The 16962-nt window shown below is 30.0% G+C and overlaps 1 protein-coding gene across 3 annotated transcripts in view; it reads left to right on the top strand.

Moving 5' to 3' along the window:
- LOC117169703 (dystrophin, isoforms A/C/F/G/H) overlaps window positions 1–16962 on the top strand; it is a 747733-nt gene that overhangs the window by 346203 nt on the left and 384568 nt on the right. For all 3 annotated transcript variants that reach the window (XM_033356199.1, XM_033356198.1, XM_033356200.1), the window contains one exon: window positions 3209–3398. In XM_033356199.1, the coding sequence (XP_033212090.1) occupies window positions 3209–3398 (190 nt within the window). The remainder of the gene's footprint in view (window positions 1–3208; window positions 3399–16962) is intronic.

The raw sequence follows: 16962 nt of genomic DNA, 5'->3' as shown, positions 1-16962 counted from the left end.
AATTTATAATTGCTCATTATAAATAAATAGTTCAATTTTCCTAAATATCGTAGATACGTCCTTTTTTTAATAAAAAATTTCAAATTGATGGCTAAAAAATGGAATATGTTAGACTGAATTGAATCAATCAATCGGGCGTTCACAAATAGTTTAAATTTGAAGTTTGAAGTTTTTAAATTGTTTAATTTCTTAATATATTCAGAATCGCCACGTGAAATAAATTATAATTAAATTGTTAATACTCAAACTACAGTTAAATTTTAAAAAGCAATAAATACTTTATATTTACAGTTGATCAGCTTAAAACGTTGTTTATCAAAAAAGTTCAATTTCAAACGCTTCTAATTGTTTTTTAATGTTTATGTTTTCAAAGCTGCATTTTAAAATTCTTTACATTGAAAATTTATGTTTAAAAATGAAGTCGCACACTAAAAGATTTTTGAATCGCGCATTGTAAATAAAATGATTTCTTAAACTGAAAAAGTCAACAATTGAAGTTACCATTTAAAAAAAGTTGAATTCATACCTATTCAAATTTACATTTATATAATTTAATTATAATTTAATTAATTCCCTTTGAAAATATAAAGTTACTGTCATTTGCTGGTTTACCTGCTTTCTCGATCCAGCGGCCACCCTATTTTAAAATATTTTTAGGGCATTTTTAGGGTATTCAAAATTCGAAAAGGTCGAAAGAATGCATTTCTCCGAAGAAGTGTTAGTGTGTTTTATGTTGTAGTGTGTTTTATGTTGTAGTATTTTTTGTTGTTGTAATTTTTCTACTATTTTCAATCAATTCATGTAATGTAGAAGTTTTTAGAAATACATTTTTTTTAATTTGATATACTTTATGAGTGTTTAGTCTTGAGTGGTCATCAACTTAAAGAACGATTATTTCACATTAAAAATGTTTTAAACAATTTCAAGAACAATAAAAAAAACGAAAAATAGTAAACGAAATAGAAATAACAATTTAATAGAACAATTCATTTTTTAAATACTATTTTTGTAACGTACACTATCGGTAAGTCATACGGGACTATCTAGGTTTGATTAGTCGTATAAAATCATCATCTTGTATTATTTTTCATACCCATTTCAGAAATATTGCGAAAAAAGTCTTATAAGGAAACAATTTTTTAGGCTTGTTTCATACGCTTGTTTGATTTATAAATAGAATGTAATCGACGTTTTGAATAACCATGCCGATGTTTTCTTGAATTCTACCAAAAAAAGTATAAAATTCTTTGTAAACCCATTGTTCAATATAAGTTTTATCATTTTCAGGACCTATTTCTTCTAAGTTCAGATCTTGTCCGAATTGAAGGAAAAATCATCACAATTTTGTTACCTCACATACTTGGAAACGTTCGTCTTTTCTTAATTCAAATTTTCGTCCAGAAGTAATAAATATCTTATTTTTCTAATACCCATGATGTTTCGTTTCAAGCATTTTCCTATTTTTTCTATTTTTTAACTTATCATAAACCGGTCCTCTTCGTAAAATCATGTCTATTCTGATAAAAGAATATTAATTTTGTAAACGGTTCTAGTATCTTTTGATACTTTTTTAACTACTCGTCTACATGAGTTGCGAAATTAAGACACACATATCACAAGAGAGAACCGGGAAAAATGCTAATTTCGATCCTGGAAATCCGAGAATTTGAAAAAGAAATTTCGTTAGACGTCCTGATCCTTTCAAACGTGAAAACCCAGTATATTCTGTTCAACTTCATATAAATTATAAGGTTTAATACTTCTTATCTTCAATTCATGAGATGAAAGTAGATGGAAACTTGAGTAATTCTGGATTAAACATCTATATGGAGTATAGTTCATGAAGAGAAGAAGCGAATTTTTAAAATTTGATGAGTTCTAAGGCTGAAGTCTTGTTAATTTTATATATTTAAAGAGCTTTTTATCTAAATCATTTGAATTTGAAATTCATAATTGAAATTCATAGCATAGTTATTGAGTTTGGAATTTAAGAAACTGGTCGCAGTAATCGCGCGCTATGCGCGGGTGTAGTTTTTCGATTTGATGGAAAAATAATTTTAAAAACAAAATAAAAACTTCTAATAACTATTTATTTGTTAAAAGTTTTTGAAACCATAATAAGAATAATAAGTTCAATTCAAAAATATTTTTATTATATTTCACAGGATTTCGAAAAGATTTAAGAAAATAAGGCTTAAAATTCATTTTTCAAAATAAAAAATCATTCGAAATTTTAAATTTCCAATTTTCCCTTTTTTTACTTCTGCAAAATAAAAAAATTGCTAATAAAATATTTAAGATTCTTCTTCGACAATTTTTGAAAACTTTTAGAATGTTTTAAAATCTTTTAAATATTCTCTTAAAATAAGTTTTTCAAAGTACAAAATCATTTTCATTTTTCTAGGGATCTAAAGAAAATTTTTTCGTCCTCCCGAAACATTTCAAAATTTTTAAAAGCTCCTTTTGTCAAAATCTACGTTCTGTTTGTATATCTTAGGAGAAACCTTTTTCAATGGTTCGCAATATTTTTTAAATTTTCTTTTAAATTAAATTTTAAAAAATAAAAAATCTCTTCAACTGTTCTCAGGAATGTTAAGATTTTGTTATTCTCTTGACACAGTTTGAAATCACAAAAACTAAAATTATTTCTTTTAAATTGAACCTAAATCATTATAATTTACCCCAGAAATCTTTGAAAATGTATTATTCTCAATATTTTAAATTTAATTAAAAGCTTCTGCATTTTTTTCGAACTCTTTAAAATAAGTTTTCGCTCATGATTTAATGCATCTTATCCGCTTAAAAATGTAAGAAAGTTGATCAATTATAGTGTGTTAGAAAAATGTTGAGAACAGATTTATTTACCAATATTAAAAAATCATTTACAATTAAAATTGTTTCTTTTATTAATAATGTTTAGAAAGTTTTGGAAATTAATTTGAGTATAAAGTAAAATTACTATTTGGAATTTTTCGTCAAAAAAATTGATTGCGCAGAAATTTTATAATCTTTACTAACCAATCAGATTTTCAACACTAATGCGTCCGATATTTTCGTGATATTTGGTAACATAATTTTTTAAAAGTTAGGATATGTAATTTACTTTCCATTCAAAATTTTATCTTTCTCAATCGCGTCAGCACACATCCCCTCGTTATTTTCGCTTAACTTTTCTCAACTTATACACCCGTATTAATTAAATTTACAGCATCATCAACCGAGGAAAATTGCTTCATTCAGCAATGAACTCCCTGCAGAACTTCGATCGTTCCCTGGACAAGTTTTTGGCTTGGCTGAGTGAAGCTGAATCCTCTATGGAAGGCCTGGAGACTGAAGCTGATCGACTGGGAGGAAGAAGGGACCACGTTGCTCTCAGGCGACCACAACATCAGCTCAAGGTAAGCTTCCTATATATATATATATATATATGTACTTTTCAACAAATCTCTTTTTACCTCAAATCACTTAAAAAGTGAGCTGTAAATGCAACTTCTGTATAAGGCTTCAGGCTATCATAATACTATTAGGTAAACTGGATCCCGAGTATAGAGTTTCATTGCAAACCTGTTGCTCTCAACTTTTTATTTTATACTTCTGCACAAAAGAATTCTCGATTCGAGTTTATAATCGCAAAAGAATTAAATAACTTAACAACTCTAGATTAAGAATGAATTCCATTCCCCTTACTCCATTCTCCATTTAATCAAGAAAATCTCGTATTGACTTTCAGGAAGTGCACATCTGTGCATACGAGGTGTGTTCAAAAAATAAGGTGACTTTTCCATTTTTGCGGGCTACGTACATTCAAGTTTTACATTTTTTTGTTTTGTTGTGTTGGTACACTCGACACGATCATATGTTCACAGTTTTGACTATATAGCTCGTGTTGTTTTTCTGGCAGAGGCGTAAAAGGTTAGAAGGGTTTGGTGTGCTCGGCGATTTTCTTCTTTCGAAAAAAATGGAGCAAAGAGTTTGCATTAAATTTGGTGTGAAAAATGGAATCCAGCGCTCTAAAACTCTTGAAATGTCAACAACAAATGAAAACGTTCAAGCAGAAGATTTTTTGAGAAAACCATAAAGTCACCTTATTTTTTGAACACACCTCGTAAATCGTTTGGTTCTCTAATTGTTTAAATAAAGAATTATTCAGGGAATGTGACCCCCCCCCCTCTCAAATCGAGGATGATCGTGCAATGATGTTTTACTTCAAACACAAACTATTTGATTCTTAAAATTTTAAAAATTTTTGTAATTGTAAATGCGCGAAAATTTAATAACGCTTGACTGGTGTAAGTTTGTTGAGACCACATTCGAAGATTTGAATGGACGATAAATTATGTACCCTCAAATTCGTACCTACGGTATTCAGAATCAATGAAATTAATCTAATGCGAGCAGTACCTCCCGTTGATTAATGTCGCCACAGACGCGTTTATTCACTCAGTTCTCAGGAAGGTTTGGAGAGCAATTTCGTTTAGAAAATTAGTGCAATTATAATTTTGACGGCTCTCTGCTTGTGCTAAACAACCTTTGGATTCTACTGCACTGTCAGCTTTTCGCAAAACGCTTATTTTAGTTCATCTAAATTCCAGTCTGAAATTAAAATTCTATGTGGTAATCATTCTGTTGTTGGAATGTAACTGAAATTTAATACGCGTATTCTCATTTAAATTCTCTCAATTCGCTATATCTAATATCTACCATAATTCTCTAAATTCATGTTCTAGCACGATGGCTAAAAAATCTAGAAAAATGTGGATGACAGAAAAATCTCGAAATATAAATAAAAAACTCCATGGAATATGAAATTTGCGACAGTTTATGATACTACCGAATTTTGAAATTCCTTTCAATAAGTAATTCCCGAAATAAAATTGCCGTCACAGGGCAATCCACGAATCTAAACAATTAAAAATTTGTCAAATAATAAAATAATAAATAAAATATTAGGTACTGTTATATTAACATTGTTACAATAATGTGGACATTCGTGAAAAGATCTTGGAAAGTAAAGTTTAAATTTTATCTCCCCATAGACGGAGTTCCTATTCAGCAATTAATATTTATGAAATACTTGAAAGCCAAATATAAAACGAAAAGTCGCCGCGCAAAAATGCAGAAGTTTCAAATTTCATACAATCTTTTTTTGCATCTAAATCGTATCGCTGTAGAAGATTGAGCCGTAGTTCAATTTTGAGCTGGTTTTTTTTTAATTAAAAGAGAAAAAGTAATAAATAGCTCAAAAGTACTTGCTTGCTTTTTTAAAATTAAAAAATTAAAAAGTTATACAACTATATCTGAATCAAAGTCGGCGTTTATCAGGAGGCGACGTTCCTTTAATAAGGGCTTCCCTTGAAACGTTTTTGTAATTTTTAATTGAAAATTGAATGCCTTAAAGTTAGACAGCTTTTTAGGTGTTCTGTAAAATTCGTGTTTTGGAACTTGCGCACTTTTGCTCGACGACCCTTTAAATCTATAATTAAAAAAAAACAAGCTCTCATTAAAATGTACTAGAAATAATTTAAAAAATTCCCTCTGCAATAACAATGCTAATAATAATAATGATAATAATAATAAGATAATAGATATTAGATATTACACTGTAAACAAATCTATTGAATTTTACATCTCTGGTGGATGTAAATAAAAGGACCCTCGTGTATTGGAGTAACTTTATTAATTTGTTGTGATATTCCAATTCGGCCGATAATTTTACATGCGAAAATGTAAAATTCATAATGTGAAAGAATAAAATAAAATTTATCAGGGCGACAGGTTTCGAACACTCGAAAGCTCAAACTTCGTACAATTTCATGGAGATTTAAGAAACACAAGCCGGACACGTTACTACTTACCTAAAACACGTAAGATACTATGGGTATTTTTTCATGTTTAAATATTCCGTAAAAAATATTAAATATACGTTTTGAATAACCGCATTTTTTCCGTTCTAATAACAGAAAATGTAAAAGGCAAAATAGGAATAGCTCGGATTCGGTCTACTTTGTGTGAAAGCTGTCAAAAAAGTTGAACATAGCTGTCAATTTCCTCGTATTAAATATAAAAATGCTCCAAAATTGAAGGATAAAGGCTTTGATAAACAACGAACACGAGAGACGCTTTTGTATTCACATATTATTTGATTAATTATTCAAAATTTTTAATTAATTATAAATAAAAAATTCTACAGTTTCTTCTGGGGTAAAATTAAATATCTTTGGTAAAATTAAAAATCTCGATGTAATTTTCAATCACAAGAAAGTGATTTTACCGACGCATGGTATTTTTACACGCTGCGACTGAATTTTCTCTTTTGAATGTAAAATTCGTACGAGGGAATGTGTAATTTTATTTTTATCGAGTGTGTAATATTACACTGCTGTTCCAGGGTCCTTTTATTTACATCGCTAGAAGATGTAATTTCACATACTTTTGTAAAATCACACAGTCAAGTGTGTGATATTTACAATGATATAATATTTAAGTTTTAGAAACTTTGTAATTTTATAACAATCTTTTTTTACAATGTAGATAATAGATAATAAATAATAAGATCCTGGGTGGCTCAGTTGTTTAGACGCTCGGGCTTCCAGTTAAGAGGTCTGGGGTTTGGTCCCGGAACCGCGTACCTCTGGCAATTTGTATGCGTACCTTTACCGAGGTTCTGCTTGTTCGGATCCCAACTTAATCTGTAGCCCCCCCCCCCCCCCCCATCATGCACTTGACTGCAACCCTGTCCGTTAATGATCGGGTAAAAAATCAGGATGTGCCCAATATGTCAAATTAGGCAAACTGATTTTATCAAATCACTTGATTGCATTACAAAAATGCGTCCGTGACTGTTGATATATACTGCGACAGCTCCGTGCAGACTATTCAATAATCAAACTCTAACCAAAAATGCCTTCGACATTCGGCTGTAACCATTTTAAGCCTGAGAGAAAAATGAGCTTTCTTATTTTTGAAATTATTATTATCCTATTATTGTCTTACTTATCAGATATTTTCCAATTAGGGGAAATCATAAGATGTCGGCAATTTTATAATGTGATTAAAAATAAAAGCGTGGGGCGTAGATATTGATATGGCTTCCACATATAAATGTAATGTTCAATATTGCAAGCCCTCTTTTCATCAAGAATTATTTTGGTTCATTTGGTATATTTTGTAATGCAGGCAATTTCATTTGGAGAATTATCTAAACTGAGAATCCCATTTAAGTCGTTTCGAGAACTTACTGTTGCCGCTATGATTTCGGGCTGAAAGTTTAGCCATTCGGGGTCGAGGGGACGAGAAACCACTGGCTGGTTACGTTCTGAGCGAGCGAATATTGTGTTCGTTTTAAGTCAAGGCCATTTAGGAACAGCTCCCGAAACCTGACTTAAATGGAATTCCCAGTGTATTATGAATAATTTTTTAATTTAGCAATATTATAATCTGGCGCGAATTTTATTATTCGAAAATTTTAAATTGTCAGCAATTTTATAATTACCGAAAATGAAACGATTCACAATAGAAAATTCCCTAGGATATAAAATTTCGGACAATAATTTAATGTTTCCGAATTAAAAAATTCCCGATATAGTAGGTTTTTCCCGATAAAAAAGTTTTGGATATTATAAAACATCTGACACAGGAATCCCAAAAAAGCGTCACGTAATACTCGAACGGCCCCTTATCGAGAATTTTCGAATTCGGTAATATCATAAACTGTCGGTAATTTTATAATTGCATGCACCTTTATTTCGAATATTCTTTTTTCCGGAATTTGTAGGTGCTGTTCATTTTTCACTTGTTCCGCCATAGCTTTTAAAATAAAAAAATTCTTTTAATTCAGTGTAGTATAACTTTCAATTTCGAGTTTAAGACCTTTTAAATTATACTTTTAGATGGAAACGTCCCATCTGAAGAGAAAATCAGTAATCCTAAAATAGAAAAGTGAGTTTGCGTTCATAGATAATAGACTTTTGAAAGCACCGAGATTTTCTGACGAGTTTTTAAAGTACAAAAGAGGGCAAGGGGGCTCTGAAAATATCTTGGGTCATAGCACCTATCTCGAAGTAACCGCAAAAGCTTTCAGCGTATGCATGTGGCCACGTAATCTACTCTCAGTTCACATGCAGTTACATTTTTTACGCGTTTAATCCGTTCACGTCGTACACTGTGAGGCTTTCCAGGCTCATTTTACCAAGTATTTAGTCCCCTCAAAAGGCAGAACATTTTTTACGAGAGGGAAATTGTAGCCGCAAGGATATTAAGAGTTTTGATAAATTTTTAATTGGATTCGCGTCCACTTTCCTTAATGTTGAATACCACCCTATAATTTCTGAAATTTGTAAATATATATCTTCTTTAAGGGCATGTAATGCTTACAGTTTCCCCGGCTTTTTCCCACGAAAATGAAAATTTTTAAAAACTGAATTCGGAGATGCTACAAAATATCATAACGGACGTCCCCGGACTCTTTTTTGAGGGATATAATAACAAAAAATTTATTGTGCTAAATACAAATTTTATGCATATGCATTATTTTGAGGTTACGTCGTTTTTCATCTCTGCCGTTCCGATAATCTAGAAATTATTTATGAAATAAACTTTTTTGATTGCCTGCAAAAAAGGTTAGTTCCGGGAGATTTCAGATTAGTTACTATCTTTATTTCTAAGTCCAAAGTTTTCGGCCAAAAATATTGTGTAGTTTGGGAGCAATGCTCGGGTGAAAAAAACATAACCTCGAAATATACACGCACGTTGTTAGCAATATCAAAATTTTTTTGATAAAAAAAAACACAAAAAAATGTGTGTGGACGTCCGTTAGCATGTTCGCTATCATTTCCCAGATTTTGAAGGGAAAATATTTCTTATCCTAGGAAAAAAGCCGGGGGAATCTGAAACTGAAACAATCGATACTATTTCTTAAGCGCTATGCAAATTAATCACATTTTGCTAAATTAAAACTTTTTTGAATTAACCTACAAAAAAAAGTGCGTGGGGACGTCCGTTAGCATGTTCGCTATCATTTCCTAAATTTTTAAGACAAAATATTTATTATTCTAGAAAAAAGCCAGGGGATCCTAAAACTGGTAAAATCGACAATTTTCTAAGTATCACATGCCCTTAAGTATGATATAATAATGAAATTATGAAATATTGATTGTACAAAATTGGGAATTTGTTGTTATGAATGGATTTTTGTTTGGGTTAGAGTCAGGTGCGTAACTAACATTGCTGTCAGTTTTCTTAATATTCAAGTAGGTTCTTTCACTATACTTTAACACCCTATGACAACGAGCGCTTGATCCAATTGTGCATTCATGCGCGATACTTAACCGTAAACTCGGATTACCTCCAAAAGAGTTCGGCTAAACGACTTGAACAGAAGGTGGTGAAAACTTAATTCTGGGAGTAGTGTCTATGCATAGAGCATTGAGCAAGAACATGAAACTGAAATAACTGGGCCAATATTTACTGGCTATTTTGCTAATTTTGAAACTAAAATTCATACCAATTAATGCTATGAAACTTTCAGATTGCAGAAAGTTAAGAGTCTACTTGGAGACGTAACTTTTTATTTGAATTTCAATTTGAAATGTTTATTATCCCTTCTCTTGGCTTCATTTACAGGGTGTCTAACGACCCGGGAAATTCTGGAATTTCGTGCACCTTGATAAATGCGGGAAAATATCGGAAGTTCGTAAGCGGATCCGGGAAATTTGTTTTCATATATTAAATATTTAATTTTCTACCTAAAATTTCTTATTCTTATTTCTGATATTTTTTTTACATTTTCATCCTAATGAGAATGTGTTAGTTTTATGTAAAAATTCACTTCGTCGGCTTTCATAAAATCTCCACTTTTTGAAATGTATGGCCGTTCCTGTATGCAGAATGACTTTTGTAAAACTGACCAGATTGGATTGAGCTTTGGCACACGTTCTTAAGGGCATGTGATACTTAGAAAATTGTCGATTTTACCAGTTTTAGGTTCCCCGGTTTTTTTCTAGAATAATAAATATTTTGTCTTAAAAATTTGGGCAAGGATAGCGCACATGCTAACGGACGTCCCCCACACTTTTTTGTGGATAAATTCAAAAAAGTTTTAATTTTGCAAAATTTGATTAATTTGCATAGCACTTAGGAATTAGTTTCGATTTTTTCAGTGCTGGATTCCCCCAGCTTTTTTCCTAGGGTAAGAAATATTTTGTCGTCAAAACCTGGGAAATTATAGCGAACATCCTAACGGACGTCCCCGCACCCTTTTTTGTGTTTATTTGTCAAAAAAATTTTGATTTTGCTAGCAACGTGTGTATATTTCGAGGTTATGTGTGTATATTTCGAGGTTATGTGTGTTACAATTCTCCCGAGCGTTACTTTCAAACTACACAATATTTTTGGCCGAAAACTTTGGGCTTACAAATAAACATAGTAACTAATCTCCTGAAACTAACCTTGTTTGCAGGCAATTAAAAAAGTTTATTTACTCAATAATTTTCAAATTATCGGAAAGACAAAGATGAAAAACGACGTAGCCTCAAAATAATGCATAAAATTTTTATTTAGCACAATACATTTTTTTTGTTATTATCCCTCAAAAAAGAGTCCGGAGACATCCGTTATGATATTTTATAGCATCTCCGAATTCAGTCTTTAAAATTTTTCATTTTTATGCAAAAAAAGCCGGGGGAACTGTACCCGATTGACCACACGACGAAGTATCACATGCCCTTAAGGCCTAAAAAAATGAACAAGTTCTTTAGGCGATCATGTTGGGTCAACGGTTCTGAATTTATCGATCGAAAATGCTTTTAAAAATTAATAAATCATATTTTCCAGCAAAACAATACAAGATATGAAAAGGTATTAAAAAGAAAAATTGTTCATCTCAAAATGATGAACAAATTTTCATGAGACCATTTTCTTGATAAGATGCATATTTTTCGTTTTATCCTTGAAAAATGTTAGTAGGAATTAAAAATCCCATTTGGTGGTAATTCTATGCAGTATATGGAACAAAAAGGAATAGATAAAAATTGTTTACCCCAAAAAGATCTAAAAATTTCCTGCAGCTCATTTTTTGACCGAACGCGTAGTTTTCGTTTAAATTGTAAAAAAATAACATTGAAAACTAAGAAAATGAAATTGGTGGAAGAACAATACAAGACACAATAAAATTCTTAATGAAATATTAATTAAATTAAATATTAAAGTAATCGTGAAAGATAAAATTTGTACTTCATTTTCCAATTTCTGAATAAGCAGTTCCGGACCGATTTATAGAAGCACGTGATATGTGTATGTGATGATGGGTTCGTTAAAACCGGGAGAGCTTAAAAAAAAAGAATTTACAATACCAAATTACAGTTGTCAAAGCTTTGACCTTGGTTTGAAGCATCAGACGGTGCTTTCGCGGTCGGTCAAATACATATATAATCAATTCAAAAGCATATGATATTGTTTCTTATTTTCTTGATTTAAATAAAATATTATTATATTATTTAAGAAATCATTTACCTTAACTGAATACATCATAGACCTGATAGTAAAATATTATAAAGTTAACTGCACGTGAAATTTGAAGCAAACGATATGTCCTATAAATTTATAGCGCAATATTCTCAATTCTGAAGTGCGATGCTATCATTGCAACAGTAAAAAAGTCTAACTGCATAGCGCACTGCCATAATCTATTACCGGAAATTTCAGATTCAAAGACGGAAAATATTGATTCAACTGCAAAATACATTTGTTTTCCAGAAGTTAAATCTAAAGAGAATTTACATCTTCTTTAACCTCTGACAGATACTCTCCTCCGTTTACTCGTATTTTCATTGATATTAATTCTTAACTATGTACTGCATACATTATTCTAAACAGAACTAATTTGCTGACTTTGGTTAGGGAAAATCTATTTTACTTAAACTAATGAGAAATGCACCTTATTAAAATATCCGCAATCGCCGAGAATCGAACGCACGCACCGCTCGCTTATGATCGCACATCTTATGCCAAATGCTACAACGCCACGCTAAGTACGATATCATAAATACTGATGGCATTCATCCGACACTTTCGAACTTAAAAGAGAAATACCCCCTCTGCAATATTGAATTTTTGACTAAACTATTATCAATCGATACTACATGAAATATAATTAGACATGTAATAGATTTGTACACGATTTGTACACGATTAGAACCCGAAATATTTCTTTTTATCAATTAGACACGTGTCCCGGCTTCTTTGTAAGATGGCCCTTTTTTTAAAATTATAAGCGTATGAAAATATATAGCCACGCGCTGTTCTTTTCAGCCTGCGCCACTGGTCCAGTGGTAAAGGGCCTATCTAACGACCAGGCTTTTTCGCCAGTTCAAATCTTTTATTCGACATTTTTAAAAATTTTAATTTTTACTATTTTTGGTATTGTAAATATGACAAATACTAATTTTTAATGCTCACCAGGCGATTGGGAAATAACTATCTTTTAGGCACTTTTCGATTCATTTATTTTCATAATCTTAATTTATTGTAATTTATTGGACTCGTTGTCGAAGAACGTTATTTTTCAAATGTTTTTACGGCTATTATCACCCACAAACATGTTAATAACAATAAATAAATTTTTTAACTTAGATAATTTAAAATATAATCAATATTCAAACAAATTTTTTTTTCAGATTTATAAGGCGTTTAGTATTAGACATTTTTTTTCAAGAAATGAACATTTTAAAAGCTTGCATCTCGGTAATTTTTTCAAACTTTTCTCTTTTTCAAATAAAACTATAAGAAGGCATAATGACTTTAATGTACATTTCAAAAAGAATAGTAGAAGAAAGTAAATGTCAATTAATTTTTCTATAACAATAATCTATATTAAAAATGATTACTAAATTAATAATTGCAAAAAGTAATTACTGAATAAAAATAGACAACGTTAGATAATTAAAAAAAAAACATTTTCAAAATTCATATTTTGCATCCTTCCAAGCTAAACAGTATAATATACTCTATTTATTTTAACCGTTTTTATTTTAACTTTTGACTTAAATATTGAAGTTGATTATTTATTCAATAAATACTTGTATAAAATGAATAATATATTTTTAAAATTAATTCTTACATATTTATTAGTATTTTTTCTTTCTGCCTATTAATTTATGTTAATATTTAGTTCAATAAGAGTAAATGATACTTCCATCATTATTATGTTTTATTGATGAAAAACTGTGGTTTTTTATTATGTTTTATTACACCAATTGTTTACAAAAACTAGAAATTTAAAGATACATTGTTTAAAAATTCAATTAGTTGGCAGTGCTTATGAAAATTTTGGCACATTTTCTTCAGGTGTTCAGTGTTCGTATATATTTTTATTAATTTAATTTATACTGGCAAATGAGACGACTGAAAAATCCCGAAAACCAAAATTTCCGACACCTTAACTTCCCGAATAATAAAATCCCCGTAAAAAAATTCCGAATTATGAAATACCTAAATCATAGAAATTGAAAAATTGTTGTTTTTTTTAAAATAAATATTATTCATTTATTAAAAACGCAATGATCAAATATCTGTATCAAAGAAATTGGTTATCAGTGCTTAAAGTGTCTGGAAATTATTTCTTGAATTTGCAATAACAGTAATTGTATAAAAATTGTATGAAGAAATTAATTTAAAGACACGTACTCCTCGAACGAACAAGAAAATTCACCCTAAATTTTCTTCGAACCTAATAACATTTTCCAAACAAACGTTGCATAATTTAAATCAGTACTGATTTACGTTGAAGCTTCTATTCAATTTTTCTTTCATTTAACAATTCTATTGTTGAGAACATTTTTTTCCTACTATACACATTTTTAAACAAAATTGCTCATTCAGAAATACATTCTTTTTAATTAATGTTCTTAAACTTTTTAAAAAATATTCTATACAGTTTTGAACATTAAAAAAAAGTTCTTTGATAAAAGTATTTGTTTATTTTATTTAAAATAAATCAATATTATTCAACAAAAGAATTTTTTTAATTCTTTAATTTCTGGAATTTTCAGGTTCGGACATTTTATAATTCTGTAATTTTCTGCCTGGAATTTTGTTCAAACTTTGAAATAATTCCCGATTCGAAATATAGGCCCTACTTTGATACTCTACAGGCTAATATTTAGGGGCTAAGGTTTTAAGGTAGAGGATATTCTAATACGATTTTTGCACCTAAATTAGCGCTCTTATGGGCACAAATTTCCAAATCTTCCATTTGTGACGTCAAAATAGAGGCTTAACTTTTGCTTATAATTTAACGCTCCACACTCTACCTTCCTGTACTAAATAAAGTTATTTGACGAAACATTCACAAAAGTAAAGCAAAACGAAGACAGTGATATTTGCGTAATGTTTCAAGTTATTTTGCATAATCATTCAACAATAACAAGATTTTGGTTTTTTCATTTATCAAAAAATCTTATGTTTTATGCAACTTAAAATGAAAATTTATATTTTTTGTTAAATGAAGATGCAAAATGTTATGAAATATTTACAACATTCCACAATGTACTCATTTCACTGAAATTTGGTCAATCTGTCGTCAAATAATATTCCTTTCGTTAAACTTAGTAATTATTAATATTAAAAAGTTATTCAAGTATTATAAACCAGTATCAGTTTTTTACAAAAAGGTACATAAAAGTACACTAAAGAAAAACATAATAAGAAAAAAATATCAAAGTATGTAATATAGTACAGCATAAGCTTACAGTGTGGCCACCCACCCGGAAGAATCGGGAGAACCGGGAGAGAGTCGAGGGAAACTTGCACGTGGAGAAAACCGGGATAAAGTCGGGAGGGTAATATTACACCCGGAAATCTCAGGCCTTGAAACTAAATTTTTTTCTGAAATTAATTTTTAGATTAATTCTCGGACGTTTTAAATTTAAAATTGAACAATATTCTAGTTTCAAATTTAAATAATTATTCAAAATATTAAAACCATTTAGCTATTAAATATTCAAAAATTTCATATTAGGAGCCTTGATGGTTTAAAAATTGATGATTTTATATGTAAATACAAAGCAATTTCTAACTGCAAAGCTTAAAACTGTACAATTCAAAAAATGAAATCATATTACAGCAATTTAGTTGTTTATTATTTATTTTAATTTTCAATGTAATATCTTAAAATTTCCCGATTTTTAGTTGAAGATTTAAACTAATAACTCATTTAAAATTGAAAAATATTTTATTGGAAAATTTCAAGAGTGAATAACAGTTCTAAAGATAGATTTGACATTTACAAAATAAAAATTAGGTTTAAAATAACATAAAGACAAAAATGAATCTATGTAACTGACATTGATACAGCAATAAATGCATAATCTCGTAATTTTAAATGATTAAAATAATTCGCATACGTTTCAGTTTCAAGATTCTGGAGTAGATTTTATTTTTAATGTTTTCCATTTAAAATTATTATTAATGTTGAAAGCTTGTTTAGTATAATTTAATTCATTTTTTTATTTTATAAAAATTCGCCTAATTAGATGCAATGTCAAATTATAACTTCGTAATGTAATAACAAATTTAAATTTTAGAATTTTGGAAGCTTCGACTTGGAAAGATTCAATTTGGTTTTCAATATTAAATTATCAAATATTGATCGCTCTGAATTTATAAATGTTTAAACTCAAATTTTGCAATTTTTAATTATTTACTGTTGAACGCTTTTAAGTATAAATTTTACAGTTTGAATTCCTCCGAATTTTAAATGTTCTAATCTAAAAATATTCAATTTCTAAGGTTTTAACATTGCGCTATTTTCTAAATATTTAATCTGAAATCATTCAATTTCGTGGTTCTTCAATTCAAAATAAAATTGTTTACTTTGCAGGGTTTTTGATTTGTATTTTTCTTACCTATTTCTTCTGACGTTTTTTCTCGCGTGTCGGATACCTTATTTCGAGTTTTTTTAATCTAGGTTTTCTGAACTATTTTTCAAACCCTTGCGGTGGTTTGCATTTCTTCTTTTGTTTGCAGTCACCAGATCAGGGCAAACTTTTATCCTCTGGAAGCCATTTCGATATTATCTATTGAATATTTATTATCTGAAACCACCAAAACTGTTTCTTGCAAAAATTGTGGTAATTGAAGTTAGAGGAAACAACAAAGCGCCTGTTACGAGGGCGCAGGCGTTGAGGCAACATGACCACATATTTTGTGCGTTAACAGAGCACTTAAAATTTTTACGGATGATATGGAGCTTTTAACGAGAAATTAGTAAAACTAAAAACATAGAGGCAAGACCTTCAGCGTAGGGGCTGAATCTTATACATAGGCAGAATAGAATGAAAACATCTTTAGGAGTGGCTACGTAGCAGCTAATATAATAAGCAGCCGCAAAGTAGGGGAAATACTTCCACTTGGGGCGTTAAAGTAGGGTCTATATTTCGACTCGGGAAGTTTGAATACATCAATCATATCGGTTAGAAATATGTTTCAGTGTTTTTGTACATATTTCTAGCTCAATTTGATGGTGTTGAAATTTTTTTGAAGATTCGAAAATATATTGATTTAACTCATTTGTATGCGCTCATGAATCATACAAAATATTTTATAGATTGAAGAGATTTGATACTTTTAGTTCCATTTTACTATGCCTTCCCGGCAGTTGCGCAACTTTTTTAAACATATACATATATGTTTCATACAACAAGATTTGCCATATTAAAAAATTGCACCTTAGAGAGAATTACATATCTTAATCTCATAATAGAATATACAGATGACTCAACACTTGTTTTTCTTTATTTTTATGCCACAGTTGCTGTAGATCTGATAATGTATGCTTTTGACCGTATTCGAAGGCGCCATTCATTGTACCAGGTGTATACATATGAAACCGGTATTGCCATTTAGCGGCCAGTAGGCACACTTGTAGGCACTGTCGGAACTTACCATTTGTGCTGATTGGCGTATTGT

Source organism: Belonocnema kinseyi, chromosome 3 (genome assembly GCF_010883055.1).
Source record: "Belonocnema kinseyi isolate 2016_QV_RU_SX_M_011 chromosome 3, B_treatae_v1, whole genome shotgun sequence".
Lineage (NCBI taxonomy): Eukaryota > Metazoa > Arthropoda > Insecta > Hymenoptera > Cynipidae > Belonocnema > Belonocnema kinseyi.
Note: the sequence above shows the minus strand (reverse complement) of the source record. Positions and strands in the feature narration are given on the sequence as shown.